The following is a 24079-nucleotide window of genomic DNA, read 5'->3' as shown; positions in this document are numbered from 1 at the left end:
AAACTGAACAGGGAGATAAGGGGGGAGGTTGAATACGGTCAAAAGGAAAAGAGAGAAAGTTGACAGTGACAAAGAAGATTTAGTTCCTCTGTCTGACACAGTAAGAGAATAAAGATTTGGCACAGGCAAGGATTGATGGAGGTAGGACTTTTTATTTTGAAATGATCGCTTTGAGCTATGCTATAATATTTCGTCTGTGAAAAATTGAAGGTAAAAAAATTCTTACACAAATGTCAGAATAGTGAAAGCACTATTCTGTCCAGGCTTATAAATGAATTGTGAGTGCAAGAGAGAAAATCAAAAGGCCTTGCCAAGAGTAATTTTTGGTCACAAAATTTTATAATAGGCAATGGTAATCGAATAGCAGCAAATTTGAACTATCAATCTCATTGTTTTATTTTTTACTATCAAGGGAACAAAACATTGAAACCCATAATGGTAGACTTTGCCCAGAAATACTTAGTTATTTTTTTAATTTTTTATCAATAGCAATGGCTGTCCTAGGACTAGCCAATGGCTATTGGACTGGTTCATCAGTAGACAGCAAAGGCATTACTAGAACTGGCCAAATTAACTAGGCCTAATTGACTTTCCGAATCTGAAAGTAAAATAGTTTAGTAATATTGATACAAATTGAAAATTTTGGGCTTTTGTTGATCTTGGAAAGTAATTGAGTTAGGTGAATAAGACTCCCAGGAACAAATTTAGAGCCTTAATGATCCACTAGGCCTAGGATGTATTTCGGGTAAATTTTTACCAAATCATATTATTGAGTTTTAAATAAAGTGAATGTACCATTCAATGCCTTTTTTTATGCTTATTACAAATATAACAATCATTTTTATCAGAAATGAATTTTAGCCCCCCCCCCCCTATATATGTCAAATCAGAATATATATTTGCACATATGGGGGGGGTAGGTTAGGAGGGGCTGAAATTCATTTCCGATAGAAATGATTATTATATTCGTAATCAGCATAAAAAAAGGCATCAAATGGTGTTTTCACTTTATTCCTAACTCAATAATATGATCTGGTAAAAAATTACTGTATTTTGACATACTTATATCCAATCCTTTGTCCTCCAAAGGGCACTGACTTTTGGTGAACTTTTGTAATCCTTGTACTATAAAAGTAAAACCTTATGAATTAGATCTGGGATACATGGGTAGCCTATTAAAAAAACAAAAGAAGGTAAAATTCTACTTTAGCTAGCTATCTTAGGGTAAATTTTTACCAAATCATATTATTGACTTACGAATAAAGTGAATATACCACTTGATGCCTTTTTTTATGCTCTTTTCAAATATAATAATCATTTTTGTTTGAAATGAATTCTACCCCCACCCCTGTATACCAATTCAGGGTATATATTTGCACATTAGGGGGGTTGGGGTAAAGTTTAAACTTACCTCCCATTTACATCAGAAATAAAATTTGCCCCCCCTAATGTGCAAATATATACCCTGAATTGGTATATATAGGGGTGGGGGTAAAATTAATTTCTGACAAAAATGATTATTATATTTGGAAAGAACATAAAAAAAGACATAGAGTGGTATATTCACTTTATTTGTAAATCAATAATATGATTTGGTAAAAATTTACCTATCTTAGTAAGGGGATAAGTTAGGAAAATGAAACTTTCAGGGATGGGTCTACAGACTAAAGTATGTCCCGGGAAGATATTTTTAAATACCTACCTCCACTCCTTCTCCCTCTAAAGGGTCCTGACCTTTGATGACCTTTAAAAACAGGTGTGTTATAAAAGTGCAACCTTGCAAAAATAGATCTTATGTTTAAATGATGTACAACAAAATTGTTTTCAGCTTCACAACTTTTCTCAATCCCAATTTATAAGGTTTTAAGGATAGGGAAATACATTTTCTAAATTTTGAAAAAAAATATTGATATGGCTTAAAATTCTACTCAAATAACAAGCATTAAATTTGCAGAACTAAAGCCAGAGAAAAAGAAACTGATAACTGAAAATTAAGGTAAAATTTTGTTTTGTCAAAATTTCAATAGGTTAGACCTGTCATGTAGGCAAATTTCAGGACCCTCTAGAGGGAGAAGGAGTGGGGGACACACTTTAGCCTGTAGACCCATCCCTGAAAGTTTCATTTTCCTAACCTAACCCCTTTCCAAGATAGCCAAAAGTAGCTAAAGTATAATTTTACCCATGGGTTTTGAGCCTCATATCTTTGATTTATCCCAATCTATATTGCTTTAAAATGTAAATGTCTAGAATAGTGACTGTTCAGAAAGAGATATGCCAGAAAAAAGTGACACTTCTAGATAACAAATTTTATTTAATTTTTAGTCCATGGTTTTGTTTGAATTTTTAACAATTTAAGACAAAAGGAAGACAGAGTGGGTTGCAGCCAATTTGAGTCATTGTTATTGCTCAACAGCACCATCACAGGATCTTACTTAGTTGAGGGACATTTTAATTTAAGGAGTTTTTAATAAACTCCCTCAATAGTGAGACAGGAGTGGGGACAGATTGTTAAAAACATAGACAAAGCCTTAAAATTAGCAATCTACAAATGTCTCTGCTTTTGTTCCAGCATGTGTCCTTCTAGAGACCCATTATTGTAGACTTTTACTTTTAACATGGTCCTGGATTCATTCCTGAAAGTCTTACTAACTTAACTCTACAAGTTTTCAAGGTAAATGTGCATAATGACAGTTTTCTAGGAGGAAACATCTTAATAAAATAAAATTAGGACCATTTGATTCCTTATTATATGCTCATTTCCAGTATAATGGTTATTACCCCAACAATGTACCCCTTCTCCCTGATGGACCAATATATAACCTTAATAATATATTTCTTTGTTGTTGTTTCCATTGTATAATATGTAATGTTAACCAAAACAGAGTATAAAATAAGCAATGTAAAAATGTCTCTCTTTTTATTTTGGCATGCCTCCTTCTAGAGAGCCACTACTCTGCATCTTTACCTTTTTCAAGACAGCAAAAAGCCCCTCAACTAGAATTTTACCCAAAATTATGGATGAAGGGCTTTTTGTTATCTTAGAAAGTAGTTGAGTTATGGGATAGAGCCCAATAGACAGGCCTAAACAAAATATAGAAATGCTGAACATAATGTCACAAAGTAAAATCATCAAAGCTCTGGATACATTCCTGAGAGTTTGCCTAACTCAACTAGGCTATTTTCCAAGATAGCCAAAAACTCTTCATCTAGGATTTTACCATCAGTTCTGTTTCAATATTTAATTCATAAGATATATTCATTTGTTAAAAATTTTCTAGCCTGTTAGGTAGATAAAGGATTTTCTAATTCAGGGGTTCCTAAACTACAGGTTTGCAAGCAAAGATTGAGTGGGTTGTTGTTGTTGCAAGAATTGATATTGACAATGCCCTGGTTCCATAGAGGCAAATAGTAGAACTTGTTTGTTCTAATTGAAATGAAAAACATATCAACAACAAATTTATAAGTCTTATCAACATGAATGAAAGACTGTTGATATAAGAAACACAATGTAGATTTTTTTTTTTTTTATTACTTACATAGCTACACCTGCAAGTTTTTTTTCACAAAATTATTTCAGTGGGAAGGATGTATTTGTTTCCAATTTTTCTTCATTACAGTTTCAGCACCAACTTCAACTTTAATTACTTGTAATTGCAGTGAATTTGGTATATTCAATTTATCTCTGTACTTAGTTTTAATTAAAACATAGCCAAAAATCTGACCTCACATAGATATTAGCTAGTAAAGAGGTGGAGGACTTTCATAGCTTCATAAAACAGGCAAGGATAGTTATCAGCAAATGAGAGCCTGAATTTTGATAACTTTTTATGATTAAAACTATTTTTCAGCAATGTATCTTCTGGTAAATCAATGAGTTCTTCACTTGCTCATGAGTTCTTTGCTATGCATACCACTATCCATTTATACTGTTGCAAAACAAATTGACAAAATGGCTGAATGGGTGGAAGATGAATTGAATTAATCCAGAGATTAGTTGGTAGTATATATTATACTCTACAACTAGATGAGTCTACCAACATGCAAGGCCTATCATAACTGCTTGTTTTTGTCCATTATATGTCACAAAATGTTGTCAATGAAGATATCTTGTTCTCTGTAGAATTCTTTGATTTATAATTTACTTAAAACCCAAACACCTAGAACAAAAGTATAATATAAGCACATGCAAGCAAATAACAAAGTATAATATAGGCAAAAGCGAATAGCAAAGCATAATATAAGCACAAGCATAATAGCAAAAGCAAGCAGATTAGTTCATAATGCTGCATCTCCCTTCCTTTTATTTAAGAATATCTGCTTACATGTCCAGCCTTAAGGGTAGTCTAATCACTCTGCTACTGCAGGTATGTGGCATGACCTTTGGTGTGGTGGTTGAGGGTTTAGTCTTTATGGCTGGGCAAGTAGATGCTGAATTTTGGGATATACACACAATGCTTGGTGGGGGAAGGGAGGGAAAGATGGCTTGCTTTTTTCTCCTGGGATTGAGAGACTTCTTGGTGGAGTTCTGATTTTTGCAGGGTTTGGTTGAGGTGATTTGCCTGAGGGAATGAAGGAGGAGTAGCTACTTTCATCCCCTGTTATTGGTAGGATCCTGACTGTGTCCTCAGCCAGGGTAAAGGGATGCCAGGAGATGTGGACTCTGTTTTGCTTTAGTCTGGAACTGTCTTCTGTCTCCACTATTTATTATCTGGGGTTTCTATGATGGGATATGATTTTTGCTTTTGTCCAGGGGCTGTTTGCTTTCTAGTGGACATAAACTTGGTCATTCAGTTGTGGCTCAGGTAGTGGTTTCATGGACTTATCATGATAGGATTTCTGTCTTTCCTGTACCTTTGACCTTTGTTGTAGAAAGGTATGGAGAGGGATAGTTTTGGGTCTCAGCTTATGATATGTTGATAGTAGGACAGACCAAAGCTGGCAACTCATTAGGAGTTGGGCAGGTGAGGCATGACCATCAACTGGGCTGTTTCTATATTCTAGAAGTGCAATAGATGGGTCACTTGTACTTTCTGTTGCTTTTTTTAGTATCCATTTGCAGGTTTGTGCTAATTTTTCCACCAGACATTTTGATCTTGGATAGATGGGACTGGAGGTTTTCAGACTGATCCCCTGTAGGCTACTTGTGCAACGTCTTGGAACTCCTGAAAGAAAAGTTGAGAGCCATTATCTGAAGTTATCAACTGAGGAATTCCAAAACATGCAAAGTTAACTTTTAGTTTGTCAATGATTGCAGCCAATGTCTGACTTGGTAGTTCATCTATTTCAAAATATCTGCTGTAATTGTCAGCAGTTATGAGATAACAGGTTTTGTTCCACTCAAATAGATCAATGCCAGTATGCTGCCATGGTAGTAAGGGTGGCTGGTTAATAATCAATGGTTACTTCTGATTGTTCATTGCAAATTTTGCACATGCTTCACATTTTTGGACAAAGGTTTCAATGTCTGTATTCATTCCTGGCCAGTACACAATCATTCTGGCATGCTGTTTGGTTTTGTTTATCCCCAGGCATGTTAAGTGGAGCTGGTGAAGTATGTTGGGTCTGAGAGGATGGGGTATAACAATTCTTTTGCCTTTTAGAGCTAGCCCATAACGGATTGCTGACTTGTGTCTGATATTCCAGAATGGGATAACTTCTGTTAGACATGACTGGTGTGTGTTAGGCCATCCTTTGTGTATGAGTTCCATGAGTGTTTTGAGTTGAACATCTTTTTCTGTCTCATGGCATATCTCCTCTAGTTTGGAGTTGGTTACTGGCAGAGATTTCATGACTGCATGCACATTGACTTTGATTTCATTCTGCATTTGGGCATCAGTATCTGGCAAGTGAAGTTGAGAGAGTGCATCTGGTCCCGGAATATCTGATCCAGAGCTGTAGTCTACTTCTAGGTCATACAGCTGGATCTGGATCATCATTTTCTGCAATTGTGCTAGTACATCATGGAGTGGACATGACAGGATGGTCTTTAGTGGGCAATGATCTGTTGTTATGATGGATTTGCACCCATAGATATAGTGATGAAAGTTTTGGCACCCAAACACAATTGTGTAGAGTTCTTTTTCCAGCTGCAAATAATTCTGTTCTGGCTTGTTAAGGGCTCTAGATGCAAAACCAACTATCTTCCCGTTTGAGGATAACTTGGCTCCAAGTCCATGCTTTGAAGCATCAACCATGAGCTCAACTGTTCTGCATTCATGGTCAAAGAATGCTAGATTTTTTTATATACAGCTCTTGATCTCTCTCATGCAGGATTTTTGATTAACTTCCCACCTGAATTCCATGGCTTTAGTGAGATCTCTCAGTGGTTTATTTTTGGAGGATAGGTTGGGTATGTACTTTGATAGGAAGTTGAGCATTCCTAACAATGTCTCTAGACTGGGGATTGGGCATGTCTTTTATGGCCCTGATCTTTTCTGGGTCTGGCTTTATCCTGTCCTTGCTAATAATGTGTCCAAAATGTTTGACTTTGTCTTTGGCAAATTTTTATTTTATACTGTTAAATCAGACTCCTTTTTCTCTAGCTCTTCTAAGAATGGCTTTAAGCCTTTGGTTGTGCTCTTTGTGATTTCTCCTCCCATATATTAGAATATCATCCACAAGTATTCTAATACCTTCTAATCCTTCAAATGCCTCTTCCATTTTCCTCTTGAACTTGCAGACACCAGACCACAGGGGTATCTCTTCCATTTGGTGCTGAAGGTTGTGTAGTAGGAAGATCACATGGAGAGTGGGAGTATCCAGTAGCCTGAGCAGTCATCTAGCTTGCTGAATACTGCTGCACCATCAAGCTCAGCAGCAGCATCTTCAAATGTTGGGACTGTTTTGTGGGGGCGTTTTATCACCTTGTTCAGGTCCACAGGGTCAATGCAGAGTCTTATGCCTCCATCCTTTTATTCAACCATTATCATGGTATTAACTCAATCCATTGGTTCACTGACCTTTTCAATGATGTCTAGACTTTCTAGTTGTTCTAACTAGTCCTTGAGCTTCTGCTTCAGAGCTAGTGGTATTTTTCTAGCTGGATGTACTGTGGGCTTTGTTTTGTCCTTCAGATGTATTTCACATTCTGTTTCAAGTTTCCCTATGCCCTTAAATACATTGCAATATTTGGTTACTGGTGACTGTTTGATGTTCAGGACAAGCTTGATCAGATTCATGTCTTTGCTTGCCTTGAAACCAATTATGGGAGTGGTGTTTGATTCAACCACATAGAAGGCAAGTGACTGCACTGGTCCATTTTTGTAGCAACAAGGGATGTTGCAGACTCCTAGATGAGGTATGGTTAACTCACAGTAGCCGGTGAGTTGCTGTGTGGATTTTAGCGGCTGCAGCTTTGGCAAACATTTTTTTCAGGTATTGGGAAGGCAGGATGTTGACCTTAGCACCTGTGTATATTTTGAAGTTGATATGGATTTGTCCGCACTGATTTTTTGCTGAAATTTCTCAGCAAAAATTTCATCTTTGTTGGAGTCATCATTGATGACATATAGGAACACCTCTGTTTCTTCTTGGTTTTGCATATCATTGATGGATGATAGAATATTTGTGGCTTCATTTCCAACAGCGTGTACAGCATTACTTTTGAATACTCTTGCAAAATGGTTCTGTTTTTTGCACTTGGCTCACGTTTTTCCTTTTGCAGGACATACATGCTGGGGTGGGTAGTTTCCACCACAGAAGTAGCACTCTGTCTTCTTCTATGTGGATCTCAATCTATTATGTGCAATTGCATCCACTTCTTGTTTAATTTCCTTTTGTTAAAAGTTTTGAGCTGTGCTTGGGTTGACTCATGAGCTCTGCATATGGTGACAGCCTGGGCTAGTGTAAGGCTGTCACCAGTGGCTACTAGTTGTTCATGTACTTTAAGATTTCTGACTCCACACACTATTTTGTCTCTTAGTATTTCACTTTCACTGGAGTATCCACATGCTTTAACTAGGATCTTAAGCTCTGTTATGTATCTGTCAGTATTATCAGCATCCTTCTAGTCTTGGTTCTGAAATGTATAGCAAGAGAATACTTGATTCTTCTTGGGGGCTGCATAGTCTCTGAACTTCTTCAGGTAAACCTTGATGTTGTCTTTTTCAGCTGATTCCCATATGAAAGAAAAAGCTTTCCAGTGAAAGAACTGTGTCAGTATGTATATTGACAGTGCATAGGCTATGTGTGGGAAAAACAACAGTGTGGTTACAGAAGTTCTTGAACAAAGTCCATGTGCTTTGTGAACACATTGTAGCCTTCATAGAGAAGCACTGGTTTCCAAAGCATTACTTACTTAGACTTAGTTGCTCTCACGCCGTTTGGAACATAAGGTGACAATGGTGCCTCTCCGTGACAACCTCTGAAGAGGTTGGGACCACAGATCTTCCAGAGATGTCCTCGCCAAAGTAGCCTCTTTCTCTAGAGATTGGCCAAGCGTCATTCTCTGTCGTCCATGTCTTCTAATGCTGGGGGGACCCAACACCAAACATCATGGGGGAGCCCTTCCATTACCCATATGGACCATATGACCCCAATATCGCCATCTACTACTTAGGATTTTTTCAACTACTAGTGGTTGTTCTATCCTTTCATGTATGGTGGCATTCGTAATTCTTTCGGACCAGTGGATTCCCAGGGTGCACTGAAGACAGTTATTTTCGAAACATTGTATTCGTTTTTCAAGCTGTTTTGTCAGTGCTCATGTCTCACATCCATATGTTAGTATAGAGAGGACATTATTATTTAGGAGTCAGAGTTTTAGCTTCAGAGATTATACAGCATTTTTCCAAACTATTCTTAATTTGGTAAAAGCATTGCCTGCACAAGTAATGCATGTAGTAATTTCATGCTCAAGACTTCTGTCAGGTGTGATGAGGCTTCCCAGATACTTAAATTCTGTAACCTCATCTAGCTCATCTGAATCAACATTCAGTGGCCAGGCCAGGGTTGTATTTACATTGATACACATAACCTTTGTCTTTTGAGTACTAATTGACAATCCAACTCGCCCAGCTTTGTTCAAGAGCTTGGTGATGTTCTGTTGCAGGTTTTCTCTTAGATGAGAGAGGAACGCAATGTCATCAGAAAAATCACCATCAAAGTCAGTACCCCTCTTGTTCAACTGTATCCCTCCAACAAAATGACAGGACCAAAGTAAATAGTCAATGAGAATAGTGAAGAGCACAGGAGAGAGGATACAACCTTATCATACAGAAGAATTGATTTGGAACCATTCTGCCAGGTCTCCATTGTTGGTTTGTAGAGCAGTTAGATGGTTGTTATATAAAGCAACAATAATACTAATAATCTTGTCTGGGATTTCATAATATTGCAGTATTCTCCAAAGTGATTCCCTATGTACTGAATCAAATGCCTTTAAGAAATCAATGAACGCTATTAATATTTCAGTTTGCCACCTGTTCAATTCTTCAATTATCAATGTTGATTCCAAGATTGAAGATCAGAACACCAGGCAGAGGCCCCATGGGATTTACAGGGGGAGGAAAATTTAGTACTTTGTTGAAGTATTCTTTCCATCTCTTATCAATATATTCTGTCCTCAATACAGCTTGAAAAATTGTAGTCCTTGAACAGTGCTTGATACAGCTGTGAAAATTATAATTATATTAAAAAAAACTTGTACTTTAAAAACTGTGTGAAGAAGTGGGTAGCCACAATACATCTCTTCTTCTGTATACAGAAGTTTGCTGGTTATCCAGGAGAAAAGTACTGACACAATTAGTGGAATTGCATAATGAAGTTACAATTTACTTGGAAGAAAAAACTCGAGTTCCAGGAAACTCGAGTTTTCATGAAAAAGCTTATCCTGTGGAAAAATTGCATTGATAATGGTAAGTACAATTGTTTTGAAACACTTGAAACTTTTATTATTGAAAACCAAGTGCAGCCTAAGATAAATATACTGTCTGAAATTTCCAGTTATGTTTCACTATTGAATAATAATTTTGACTACTATTTTGTGGAAGAGATGAAAAAATTTGATTCGTTGAGTTGGATTTATAAGCCCTATCAAAACGACTTACCAACTAGTACGTCAACAAAAGCAAGTGAAGAACTCATTGATTTATCAGAAGATACGTCACTGAAGAATAGTTTTAATCATAAACAGTTATTGCAGCTGAATTTTTGGCTATGGTTTACATTAAAACTAAGTACAGAAATAAATTGGATACATCAAGGACTTAATAAAATTGTGTGAGTAGCACTTGCCATGAATGTTCATGACATCATGTAAAGAACAAATAGATCATTTTAAATTAAACATTTAATGGTAATAGACTATAAGTGAAGAATGGCCTCAACCAGTAGTAAACAAAACTCTAAAAACTAGAAGTTTAAAAGCATATTATAGGCCACATAAAAGAAAACTGCATTTTATGCTGATTCCAAATGTATAATCAAACATGTCACAATAGGCTGAACCCATGCCATTAGTAAACAAAAGGGAACAGAAGTTTGGAAACAATACACACATTCAAGAGTCTCCGTTCTATGCTCATTTCAAACTTTTAAGATTTATGCATAAATAAAATTGCATAATTTTAGAAAAAAGGGAAAATCTACTTAAACAAAGGAGAATTCATTTAAATTCGAATTGCACAATCACAATGTGGTTGCTCAAGAACCCATTGACAGTTTTTCGAACCCCTATCTACAAGAACACGAAATTAGTCATTTTTCTTGTAATGGTTGGTTCTTTTTTCTTCAGCAGGATTGATTGTATTGAACCAGGGTTGTAGAATTTAGGGAGAAGTTGCATTTGAACCGAAATTGTGATAGTGCCCCTGAGCATGTTGAGAAAAGCTTTAATGTTTTTACCTTGACGCATCAGTAGTGCAATTTTAGGGTAATTTGTTTTAATTGAGGACTTCTATTACTACCTGTGCTGTGATTCATGCAAAACTATTCGATGTTGTTCTGTTCTTGTTTATTATTTTTTTTTTCTAATTAGCTTTAAATGCTCAAAAAAGGATTCCAATAGCTTTTCCCAAATATTTAATATTTGTTCTTAATCTCTGTCTTATTTTGCAGGTGAGTGAAAAAGCTGGTGTGTTAGAGCCGTTTTTATTGCTCGCTAAATCTGCTCGAGGCTCTGCTATATCTGAACTGATTAGGCAGGTCACAGAAGCTCCAAATATTTTTGTTTTTGGAGAACTCTTGGATAGTCCCAATATCAAAGAGGTAATGCTTTATCCAATTGTCATATACGCAGAAGTTTTTTTACTTCAATAAAGAGGTGGAGAGACTAGTCACAATTGATATAAATTTTTTTTTTTTCAGAATTTCTAGCTCAGAAAATATCTAATATAGTTTAATATATTATAAGATTAAGTTTTACTCTTAAAAGGGCTGTAACCTGGAAACATTATTGAACTTGCATTTATAGTAATGCAATGCTAAAAATTACAAAAGATGCTCCCAAAATCGAAATACTAATCTGAAACCCTATTAATTCGCTTTACACTGTATTTTTTACAGATTTTAGAGACATGATTATCTTTCTTTTTTTCTATTAATTCTTATGTTTGGGGAATCTTATAAACGTCTGAAACTTAGTTTCTGATTGAAAATGATGGAATATAAAAAAAGACTTAGTCAATTTTTCCTCTTACTGACTACTTTTATACACCCCACATGTGTAGAAAATTGAAATAATATTGCTCCTTTTTTGGTTTTTCATAAATAATAATGGTCTACAGAGAAAAACATTTCATGAAATTCAATTTAAAAGTATAAAAAGGCAACTGGGAGAACAGGCTTTTCATGTTGATGTTCAGATAATGAGTTACAAAAATGTAAGTGATTTTGATGCTTGAAGAAAAGAGTGTATTTATAGTTCCAATAATCAAAATTATCATCTTAATTTTTTTTCAATGCCTTTTGGTAAGTTTTTAGGGAGGGTATTCTACTTCCCCTAATCCACCCATGTGCAGTGTGCATACATGTTACTATTGCATTGTCTTTCTGTTATGGCCGTAGGCATACCCTTTTTTTTGTTTTCTAAGAAGCTGGGGTTGAATATACTGAGCTTAACTCGATTCTAAAATGCTTAAGTACTGTACGTATTGTGTAGAATACTTTTCAACTTTTAGTTTGTGCACTCCATCCCCCCAAGGATTTTTTTAGGGGGGGGGTCTCTGGCCGTCGAATATGGGCTTAGCTAATCATTTTTCCTGGGGAAGGTGTGCAATCGGCCAGTTAGGGTTGCACATTTACTTTTTTCTTTTGGAGCTTTGCTTATTACCTGCTTTTTGGGATTTTTTTTAGAGGCCACGAGTTCCCAAGGGCAAAGCGCGTGCGGCTTATTTCCTCTGAAATTTGTGTCTATGGTTTATGTTTTCAGATTTTTCTGATTCTACAAATCCGTTTTTATCAAAGATTCTACAAATCCTTTTTTATGCAGTATTTCTTGTGTATATTTCCATCAATGTTGGGAGGTACTTCACGCACAGTACTTGTAGTACTGTTTAATGTACTATGATTATGCCACAAGTATTGTGCTTATGCTACCTTGGCTTTGATTTTGTTCAGACTTGGCAAAGAATCTTCAAACAAAAGGAAGGGAAGTCCAAAATTGAATTCGGTGAAAATATTTGAATTTTAAATAAATGTGATGTTAAAAAATTTTCAATATTTTGTAACAAGCAAGGGCAAGAGATCTCGAGGTACTGCTAAAAAGGTCCTAAAGGGCTATATATTTGTAACCACTATCTTAATGATCTAATGGTTGGTACTGGCGCAACTATTGTAGCCTTTTGTTAACGTTTAAGAATATACAAAGGCTGAATGTTTATGAATTTAATGCCGTCGACCTTTTATCATGTTGAGCCGGGTCGCTCCTTACTTACAGTTCGTTACCACGAACTGTTTGATTACATATTCTCACTGAAGTAACTGCAAATAGTTGCTACACTTCCTCTTGTGCGCTACCCTAGTTTGCCGGATCTATCTATTTAATGCTGTTTACAAACTTTTTGTGTTTCATCTGCATTTCCAAACAAAATTTCTCCCCGCAGTTTTCTCTTAATGGTGTATTTTTTTATTTAGATAATTTGTAGTAATATGGAACATACATACACAGTTATAAAATCTTTGAAAGCAAAATAATCTCTTATCTATTTTCGCTTTTTAAAAAAAAATAAATCCCACCTCCGTTCCTCTCTAACACATTAAAACGCATCTTTTACTCCCTCGTATATTAATTTTGAATAAACTGGTGAAACAAATAGAAAAAAATGAAACATAATACTTTTCTTTTAGGAAATATTAATAACTGAATATTCCAGTGTACTACCACCTTCACGTTTTAACCTATTTTCTTCATTTTATATAAAAAGTCGACTTATATATAACGAAACTCTTAGATAAACATCTCCTTTAGCAGTAAAAGATTAATAGCACAAACGATGCCTTGCACTTTAGGAAACTTCCCTTCATAGTGGCCATAGTGGCCTTAGGCCTTAGGAAACCCCTCTTCATAGTGGCCATATCCATGTAGTCCCAGGTTCAACCATCGATCACAAATCTAAAAAATGAATCGATCTGGAATACTGGCTGTTTGCTTACCTTTAAAAAATACCTTTATAACAGGAAATTGCACATGCAATGGTTAATCTTACATACAATCAGTTGTTATTTATCAGTAATTTAAACTAAATTGAGTAGTTTATTGTTGTTTATAATGTTCTAGTAGTTTCGGGTGTTTCTACACGCTTATGAATAAAAATGTACCTTCTTATTTTATTTATCAATTTTATAAAGGACTTCAAAGATCACTTAGCGACAGATCATATTCTCCAATCTCAAGTGCTCCTCAAATATATTTTTGTACGTGAACTCAATACTTTATAGATAGGAAGTATCGAAGTAATTGATACTTAATAGTTAAGTAAGAATTTGAAGTACTTGTGGCAACACTGATGCCTATATTCGTCAGTTAAAGCTCCATTATGATCCATTATTCTTTTATAAATAGTTGGAAAGTAGCGGAAATGTAGCTGCTTTGGACACTTTGAAAGTATTTGCTTACGGCACTTATAACCAGTACAAAGAAATGAAGCTTCCCGAACTGTCATCCCCTCAGACGAAGAAGTTAAGACAACTTACTATTGCAACTATAGCTAGTCAACAGAAGGTAATTTTGTTTTTTTAAGGTGTAAAAAAAGGTCATAAGCAACTACAAATTCCACGTATTATTTAGAATCAGAAGTCACTATGTCATTTTTTATTCATAATGAGTTAAATGGTTCTAACACTACTTCTTTGACGATGTTGCAGCATTACATCAAGCGGATACGCTCGTGTTTCCTAAAATGCGTGGTGGTCGTCAGTAACTGATTAACAATTTTACTGGTTGAAAAGGGATCAAAGAGTATTCATTTTCTATGTCAAATCCATTCTGTGACTTTTGTTTCCCGATTGGTCAAAAATTGTCGGAAATTTTGAATCCCCAGACCCAACACTTTTTCAGGGTCGTCTGATGCAGCTGAATTGCAGCTGAATATTCATATGCTCTCATCCGACGTACCATCCTAAGACTAATAAATAAGTCAATAATGAAGTGTTGGATTTTTTTTTCATTTGTAGATGTTTATTGGCTCCTGAAGGAAGTTTATGGACATAAATTATAAATAATTGCAACCCCTACAAAATGTTCTATACTCAAATTCTACATGAAAAAGTCTTGGAAGTGCTCTAGTCGAAAGATAAAATTTTACAAATCAGTTTGACGATCAAAATTCAGCAGACAGTTAAATTGTAGTGCAAGCTTCAAATGACTGAAAGGTTCAATTTGCACTTCCTAGAAATAGAGTTAAGAATACGCTTCATTTTTCTCTTAGAATCTATAGATGTCGGTATCTATAGAGGGTTACCGTTTTAAAATGTTAAATTACCTCACTGAACCCCCATAAAGAAGGTGCTAGGGCCTCCAAACTTTGGGTCACTGTCCCCTACGCCCAGGTCGAATCCAACACTTTCAATGATTATTTTTTTCTTTTTCCAAATGTTTAGGGTGGTGTGGAGCCTCTAAGACAGCCGATAAATTAGAACTCTTAAGAGGCCGGAGTTTAGAGTTATAATGCCTGCTTGGGAAACAAAAAAGATTGTTCTAGTGGGTCTTCTTGAATTACTTTATGATCCACACATAGAAAAGAGTATGGAGGTGCAATAAGAATAAAAAAACAACAAAATAAAACAAAGGAGAAAATTTCCTCCAAGGATGGAAGATGAAAAATCGATGTAAAAAAGGTAAAATAAATAAATTGGATTCAGTTTAAATTACAATTCCTAAGAATGGGGAAACGACCTGAACCAATTTTCGTTTGTGCTGTCATATTATAAATTCTACATCTTTGTTAAGATCAACATCTTTATTGGATGTGTATCTTTGGATACACAAACATCAGTTGTTACATCTTGAATAAACGTTCCGACAACTAACATATAAAAGGACTATAGAACATTAAAATAAGTAATCAGCATTTTATTTAATCGATCAATGAATATTAATATAAACGATATAGGTATCAAGTATAAGTAACCATCCAATGCTTAGTGAATTATTTGATTGGATAATCAGCAATGAACTGTTGGGCTATACTCTCTTGCTAAGCATAAAATGTATATTTAGAGATAGGTGTTCAGATGCCTGACCCTTAAATAAGAAGTATCTGAATATTTTTCAAGTATGGAGGGAGGGGGTATATCAGAATTCAGCTGGGAGAAGTGGTGACTAAACTCCAAAAAGTGCATTTTTGTGTGTTGATTCCTTTAAAATAATTTGATAGGATCTGAAATGCACGTTGCTTATGGGTTCTTTGGATTAATCAGAGGCAGCGTTTTAGCGTTGTCTAAGTAAAAAGCCATCTGCCTTCCTCGTGTTATTCTTTTCCGGCTACCTTTTATGGAAGGGTTTGTCTCAAAACTTGAGAGGGGTGCATTCGACTAGAAATTGAAAGTTTTAGTATCCTTTTTAAGGTCGAAATTGATTAGGAGGGATCAAAGTTTTGAGATATCCAGCTCCAATAAACATACCTCTGGGATAATATGACTTCCACTGCCCCTGGGACAGCGGCCGGTAAATGTGCAGTTTGGTAAATATTTACTGACGGGATTGGGCCCGGTTAGGGGGCCCGGAAATGCACCAAAAAACTCTATTTCTTATTAGTTTGAAGCTTAAAGTCGTAAAATCTTGCGCAAGAAAGAACGTACCATACCGAAAAAATCGCTTACGGCCAGAAGGACCAAATTTTTTCTCTTATCAGCTTTAAACTTAAGTCCTTGGTCTGAGGGACTTGCGATGCCGAGTATATTTTAGCCGAGTGACACACTTATCACTTTATCACTGACAAAGTGACAGGTATTTAGTAGTTTCTAATGAAATAAGAATATGAGCACCAGTCTTTAGAGGACTTCTAGTTGCTTGGTTAGTAGTAGTACAATTAATAGTCATCATTGGACACAGAGATTGGGATTCCTTCCTACTTTAGAATTGTGCTTCTGGAAAACAAAACATTTGGGCTAGAAATTTCTGTTGTCGCATTTTTGACTACCGTTGTGTCTTGCGCCCCACCCTAGGGCCGCAACTCTTTTTTCGTGTAGTAGTAGTAGCCCTGATGGCTAAAGAATTGTCTGATCAAATGATTTTTATTCTATTTTCAGAGCATTCCGTACGACGTACTTAAGAGAGAGTTAGATATCTCATCTATCCGAGAACTAGAAGGATTGATCATCGATTGCATCTATTGTGGTAAGTTTAATGTGCGCTTTGTTCCTGTTAAGTTCCCCAACTCCCAAGGAAGGGAAGATAGTTTAAAAAATGAACGTTGAGCTTAGAATTCTAATAAATTTCAACTGGAAACCGACTTTAACAACTGGCATAAAAATTGCAAATTTTGATGGAAAAGTGATTAGTCTAATAATAAATTAACAATATATATATATATATATATATATATATATATATATATATATATATATATATATATATATATATATATATATATATATATATATATATATATATATATATATATATATATATATATATATATATATATATATATATATATATATATATATATATATATATATTAGTATGTTTAAACTATGACTCACTTCAATACCAAGTGACCTGAGCTTCAGTATCACAGCCGCGTACGCGCCCCCCCCCCCCAATCTGTTCAAACCATTTATCTTTACCCCCTCTCAGGAATTTCTGATTTACTTTAAATCCTTCCTTGCGACTTCTTCCCACCTGATTCGTGGGCGACCTGCTTTTCATTTGGGACTAGACGGATGACCGAAAACAACGATCTTTGGCAATCTGTCATCCTTCATCCACAAAACGTGTCCTTGCCATCTGAATCTTTCTCTTATTATAGCCTTAGAAAGTGGATCAGAGCCATATTTTTTTGTAATTTCTTTGCCTACGGATTCTTTGGATCCGTAGAATCTGTTTTTACGGATCTGTAGAATTCTTAGGAATTCTAAAATCTATGGAAAAAAACTAGCAAATCTTCCTCCGTCTTTCGGAGAGCCCACGTTTGAGAACCATTCTTGACCAATCTCATCACTGTAGTTTCAAATATTCTATTCGTGGTTCGCAGACTTATCTTCCTATTCTTCCAAACTTCTTCCGACTGTGGAAAAAACACCCTGGGCCTCGGGTATTCTGCTTTCAATATCTTCACTGTATCCACCGTTTTCACTAACAATACTAACGAGGTAACTGAAGCTATCCACTTGATTGATCTTCTGGTTACCCTACATCACCTCTTCACCTTCACTTATTCCCAGTCTTAGCGATTTAGTCTTCTTAACTCTACAGCCATTTATCAAGCCTATTTTGGTACCCTAAACGCCCAAAAGCTCAAAAAATTCGTTTAATTTGTTAACTTTTTATCTAGGATACTCAAACTATCTTGATAGTCTAAGTCTAGGAAAGTTATACCTCCCATATGATTCCTGGTACTCTCATAGCCTTTACCATGTTCTCTACGATACAGTCCATCAAAACAAGTCATATAAATGGGGATAGAACAAAACCCTGTGTTCTATTGAATACCAAACCAGCCACTAGCCTCATTTCCTAGCTTAACCGCAGCAATATTTTTCTTTTACACAGCTCTAATCACTTTAATGTATTTAATGTATTTATCTGGTATACAATACAAGCATATGACCTTTGCTAAAGCTCTTCTATCGGCTGAATAAAACGCCTGCTCATAATCTATTAAACTAAAGACTAAAGGAGTCTGGTGATTCAAGCACTTTTCATATATTGATCTAAGAGTGGAAATTTGGTTGATTGTCTCCCCTTCCTAAAACTACAACTTTCTATTAAAACTTTGTTTGCAACATTATTAAGTTTAAGCAGTATCATTATACTATGTAATTTGCTTCCTATAGAAATCAAGCCTGTGCCTCTATAGTTATCATTCACTCTTATCAGCTTTCTTACTAAGGGTTCCAATCAAATTTTCCTAAAATCTAGCAATTTCCCCTTTGTAAAAGGTATTTCCCCTTTTTTAAAAACCATATTCATATTCTTGAGTAATTTTTTTCTAACTTTTTAACCACCATATTTCAAGAACTCATTTATCAAATTAACAATACTTGAGAACTTGCTATTTTTTAATCCTTTTAGTATTGTCTCTTAATCTTCTTTGCAAAATAAATTTTCCTTCACTTCCAAATTATGACTAACCGTTTCATTGTTTTCAATGTAATTTCCTATAACTTTATTACGGTTTCACAACATTCTCAAAATGTTTGACCCATCTCTTTTTAACACTTTCCTTAGCAATTATTGAGGCCTTGTTTCTATCTTTAGCTGGGAGAAGTCCAGATTGACTTTCGCTCAGTGTCTTAACATGCCAATATAATATTTCACTATTATGCCACCAGACCGTATCCTCCAGAGCCTCGAGAATCCTATCCATGGCATCCACTTTACACCTATTTAATTCATGCCTTCATGCTTTCTCTGCTTCTATTACTTTTTCTCATATTCTCATGATCTGTCACTTAAATACTTCTTGTTCAAATTCCTCTCCTGTTTACTAAGCTTAAAGCGTTTTTGTCTAATATTCTTAGCAGCGTTTCTAGCTTTCCTTGCTAAGGAACTATCCATTACTTCGCAAACTATTTTCGTAAAATATTCGACCCATCTTCTAGTTTGTCAAATTATAGACTCTAGTTTAATATTCAACTTTTCGAGGTAATTTCCTGCCAAAATTCCCATCCTGGAGCCTTCCAACGTCATAACTTCACAAGAGAAAGTTAACCCTCCTAAATTTCACGTTTAGATTAAATCTAGGCACTAATGGATGGTGGTCCTTACTTTTAGCATCAATAACAGCACTCCTATGTACCCTAATGTCGATCCTTCCTGTCTTGAATTTACAACATAATAATCAATAAGATTGGCCGTTTTACCATCATGTGAGTACCGTGTTATGTTTCCTGACTTCAGTATAGTTGAATATTAACAAAATCTGTTAATTTGTCTGCTGTCAATAAATTTTCAACTCGCATTTGATAATTCACAGGTCTATAAAGTTGTGAAATGATAAATACGTATGTGTCTTTCGAACAATTTTGCAACCCAAAAAATAGGTGGAGGTGTCCACAGGTTAGTGTAAAGGAGTTGTCATACATAATATGAGAACAAATTTTGTTTTGTCTATTTTTCAATAAATGAATAAAATCATTCATTTATTGATTTTATTCAGTGACGAAAAGCCGTCCAACGTATTCCACTATCTAGTCGAAAAAAAAGAGCGGGAAAAATAGTGACCCCAAAGTGGTTTACAGTTATTAAACTACCTTTTATATGATTGAAGTTTGTTGCTTAAAGTTACTTACGATACTTGAAAGGTAAAATGCTTTCTAAGCCTTCTTATAACGTAAGTAATATTCTAAATCTAAACCAGACTATTTAGTCTACGTGATAACTGATAACTTATTTTTGGGCCACCCTGTTTTAGAAAACTTAAGAAAACATCAAATAGTAAAAGGGAAGAATAGAGACAGGCATAATTCACTAAAAGGGTAAATAAGAAAAAAAAAGAAAATAACTATATTTAAGTATTTGAAAAGCTTCAATTGAAAATCAAAGTTAAGACATCATAATTCTCCCTTTCTTTTAGGAGCCACGCCCTTACAGTAAAGTTACTGCTGAAAGTAAAAATTTTCCCAATTTGTAGTGAAAGTAGAGGAGTGTTAACTCAATTACCAGCATGCTTCTCTCTTCTCTTTACCCCCTGTTTTTGTCTCCTTACTTCCCCTTTCCCTACCTCTCGCTCTTCCTTTCTTATTTCTTTAAATTTAGGAAAGAATGAAGAATATTTCGCTCTTGTTTGAAGGATTAATTGAAGAAAAACTATCCGCGGCATAGTCGAATGGAAGTGCATTGTGTGGCTGCCAGAGATGTGTATCTTCCTCCTGCAGATGTTAAATTTCAGATTTACGGGTGTACTTCAGTGTGTCTACGGTGTGGATGTAGCATAATAGATAAAACAGAGACATATGTATTTAATACAGTAGTAAGTTCTTGATGGCAAAGATACAGCTTCTTCTTTTTTTATAAGGTTAAACACAGAAGCTTCCTGTATCCTTTCTCCATTCCTCTTTCTTTCTTATTCCTTCAAATTTCTGAAAGGATAAAATATATTTTACTATTTTTTTTTCTAGGATTAATTGAAGGAAGGCTTGATCAGCAGCATAATCGGGTGGAAGTGGATTGCGTGGTTGGCAGAGATGTTTCTCTTCCTGCTGTGGACGCTGTTATTGACAAGCTGTCATCTTGGTGCAATAACTGTGAGAATGTTATGAAGAATATAGAAACTGAAGCGATACGGGCCAATACAGAAAAAGAAAGCTTTCAGACACATCGGAGCTCAATTGAGAATGAGGTAAATTAAAAGTTCAGATCTAGGCTTTTGTGTATCTCGCTGTATCTTTACTGTTTTCTCAATTTGCTGTACCAGTGTCCAGGGGTATATGACAAGCTAATCAGTGGGGTATAAAAAACTATCATCAATGACTGACACTTAACCTACTCTAAATTTAATGACGAGAGAAAAAACTTTCCATCTTCTGGACTTTCGTCATGGTCTCCCAGTGACTTTTCAAGATATTATTCTATATTTTGTAGTTTTGGACTTGGGAAGATTAATCATAGCACTTCAAGATTTTTAGAATTATTAAGGAATATATCCTTGATTTTTCCTTATTATAATGTCGTTGTATTTACATAGAAATTTACAAATAGAAAAGAAAGTCTATATTCAATGAATTTCGTGTTTAGCAATCTTTTTTGAAGAATTGTTTTAGTCTTTTTATTTTAAACAACAAAAAATTACTGTCTATCACCGACTTCATTAGGCAGTGTTCTTGACAGCCTTCGACGGGTGGTTTCGGCTATATGCCTTATTGAGTGGCTATACGCTTCACAGGCCGAGGCTGAGTCATCATCAAACTTGGGCCTGGGAGAAAAACCTAAAATCACTTGGGTAACAGAAAAGGGACTAAGCAATTTGTTCCACTACCGTAGAAACAATCTTAAAAATTCCCCATGGAAAAAAAATCGAAAAAAATTCAAGGAGGAAACTGTACACTAGAGAAGTGATTAGAAACCTACGTCAAGGATTTGAATAAGCATTTGTATCCACCAATTAATGAGTATAATTTAGCTTTGAATTACGCTCAAATAAATGACCAAATAGTAGATTATGCTCATTTTCAGGAAAATTTGGCAACGCCTATATAGTAGTTTATTCTTAGAAAAATTGACCATGTATGCAAAGTTTAGATTCACTAAAATAATCAAAAAGGCCTAATAATCACCTGTTATATTTTTGAAATATATATATATATATATATATATATATATAAAATGAGAGAATATGAAGAGGCTACGCAAATTAAATTATAACCTCGTTTTTCACACGGAAATACCATACATTGGTACTGTATTATTAGTAAATGCATTTTTTTTTTTTTACCTAAACCTCAATAAACACGATACTCGAATCTAGAGTTTCAAGCAGCTAAAGAGCTTATTTGTTACTTGAGATCTGATTAATGGATTTTGAGAAATTTTTCATCTTTTAATTCAAGTTTTTCTTTGATGGTTTTATTTTGGGACTTTTTAGCTAACACTTATGTTGGCGCGAAACGTTAAAAGTTTGATAATAATTAACTTTTCAGAATACTTTGTTATACTTTTCAGCATGACCGAGCTGACAAGAGTGTGTTGAATAAGAATAAGGCTCTTGTACTTAATGTTCATGTACTTAAGGCTCTTGTACTTAAGGCTTATAATTTCTTAAGGCTCTGGTACTAGTGCTGCATAGCTCGTTTTTGAAGCATTTTAACGTTCTTGCTACGTTGGCTGTTTTGATCTTTTTTCTACAGTAATTTCAAATTATGATCCCTGCCCGAACCAATGTGACCAGAATAGCTTGCAGTAACATCGGTTGTATTGATTACTTTCCCAAGGAGACTTGCTGGTGAGAATGTAGAACAAGGAGCTTCATCCTGCAATTGATTGACCTGTGGAACCTGTCTCAGTTTCTAAGTACCGGCATGTTGCATCTACCCCTGGGCATATCCAGGAGTCCGGTGAGGGAGCGTGGTATAAGCTTAGAGAATAGCTTGTCATTACTTTGGTAGTCTTGATCTTCTTTCCATGGAGACTTGCTGGCAAGAATGTTGAATAAACACCTTTCTTCAGTGATCGGTTTACCTTGGTATCTGTCAGAGTTTCTAAATACCAGTACAATGCATTAACCCCTTCGTGCACCTAGGATGAACAGCTTAAGCCTTGAGATAGATCAACTTGTTTGCAGAGAAATACACTTTAAAGCAGCACAACCCCTCTACCCCTATTGTGGATGAGCCATGCATCGAACTATTTGGTGTTATATTTACCCATCGTTGTCCCTCATAGGTATCCATAGCCAAAACCTAACGGATAAGACTAAAAATGTTTCCCCAGATATGGGTCTGATATGCCAAAAAAAAAAAAAAATTTTTAAAAATTTAGGCTGGAGATCCCGTATATTTTTCTTCTTACATGTGCAATTTTAATCAATCTATCTAAATTTCAGATAAACAATATTCGAAAAACTGTGAAGACTGGGTCTGCAGAACGAGAGGATGTGTTGATGGAAGAAGGAGGCATCAGAGACGCTGGGGATAAAGCACGGAGAGTTCCTCATCAGCGAAAGACTCCACGACGTCTTCTTTCAAAGGATGCTCATAAAGACTGATGATTTGGATTTCTCACGTTTCTCTCTTTTCTATTGACTAATAAACATGCGTTCAGATCTTTGTGATAAACTTTCTCTTTTTCCCCCTGGTATATTGAAAAAACACTTTTTTTTATGGATCGTAAACAAATACATATGCGGGGTGATGGGGCTGGATGAAAGGGTACTCCCCTGTAATGCTAAGATATCCTCGAATTTTAATATAACCTTTAATAGTTACTGCTGTTCAAATGACAATAATTTATTAAAGAGCCAAGGTGCCTGAGGCCACAACAGCTATGCACGCTTTCCATGGACATCATTATACATTCCCGTCCCATTTTTGGACAGCCTGCTTTTCGTCCTATATGGATGGCCAAAAACCACAATCTTTTGCAATATATCATCCATAAAACATGGTCTAACCATCTTAACCTTTCTTTCTTCATAGCCCTAGGAAGTGGGATCAAACCAAATGTTTGTTTTGCATAAGTAAAAAGTGGATTGAGCTCTATGCATCAATTATTTATTTATTTTTACCAATCCACTTCGTATGGAAGGAATTGTAGAAACTTTGAAGGGGTCTCGTTTGTTTTGAACTTGAAAGTTCAAGCGCCCTTTTTAAGAGTCAAGAATGACTGGAGGGCAACTAAATCCCCTCTCATGTCTCTGTTTGCTGCCCTCCTCTCAAATGCTTCCGGTCAAAATTATGAGATAGCGATTTTGCTCAGAATAGTTGAAAGGTCCAATGGTGGAATCTGGTGATGACATGACCCCTACAGCTCTTGGGTAAGTGC

General features: G+C 35.5%; 1 protein-coding gene across 1 annotated transcript; it reads left to right on the top strand.

Moving 5' to 3' along the window:
• CSN7 (COP9 signalosome subunit 7) lies at positions 1–23367 on the top strand. The gene is made up of 6 exons (XM_089086889.1): positions 1–141; positions 11056–11205; positions 14000–14158; positions 16687–16774; positions 20722–20942; positions 23142–23367. The coding sequence occupies exons 1-6, from the start codon at positions 136–138 to the stop codon at positions 23301–23303; spliced, it is 786 nt and encodes a 261-aa protein (XP_088943015.1). The 5' UTR covers positions 1–135; the 3' UTR covers positions 23304–23367.
• Positions 23368–24079: the final 712 nt, after the last annotated feature.

This window comes from Artemia sp. Qi Xiang Cuo, chromosome 3 (genome assembly GCF_049724085.1).
Source record: "Artemia sp. Qi Xiang Cuo chromosome 3, ASM4972408v1, whole genome shotgun sequence".
NCBI classification, from domain to species: Eukaryota; Metazoa; Arthropoda; class Branchiopoda; order Anostraca; family Artemiidae; genus Artemia; species Artemia sp. Qi Xiang Cuo.
Note: the sequence above shows the minus strand (reverse complement) of the source record. Positions and strands in the feature narration are given on the sequence as shown.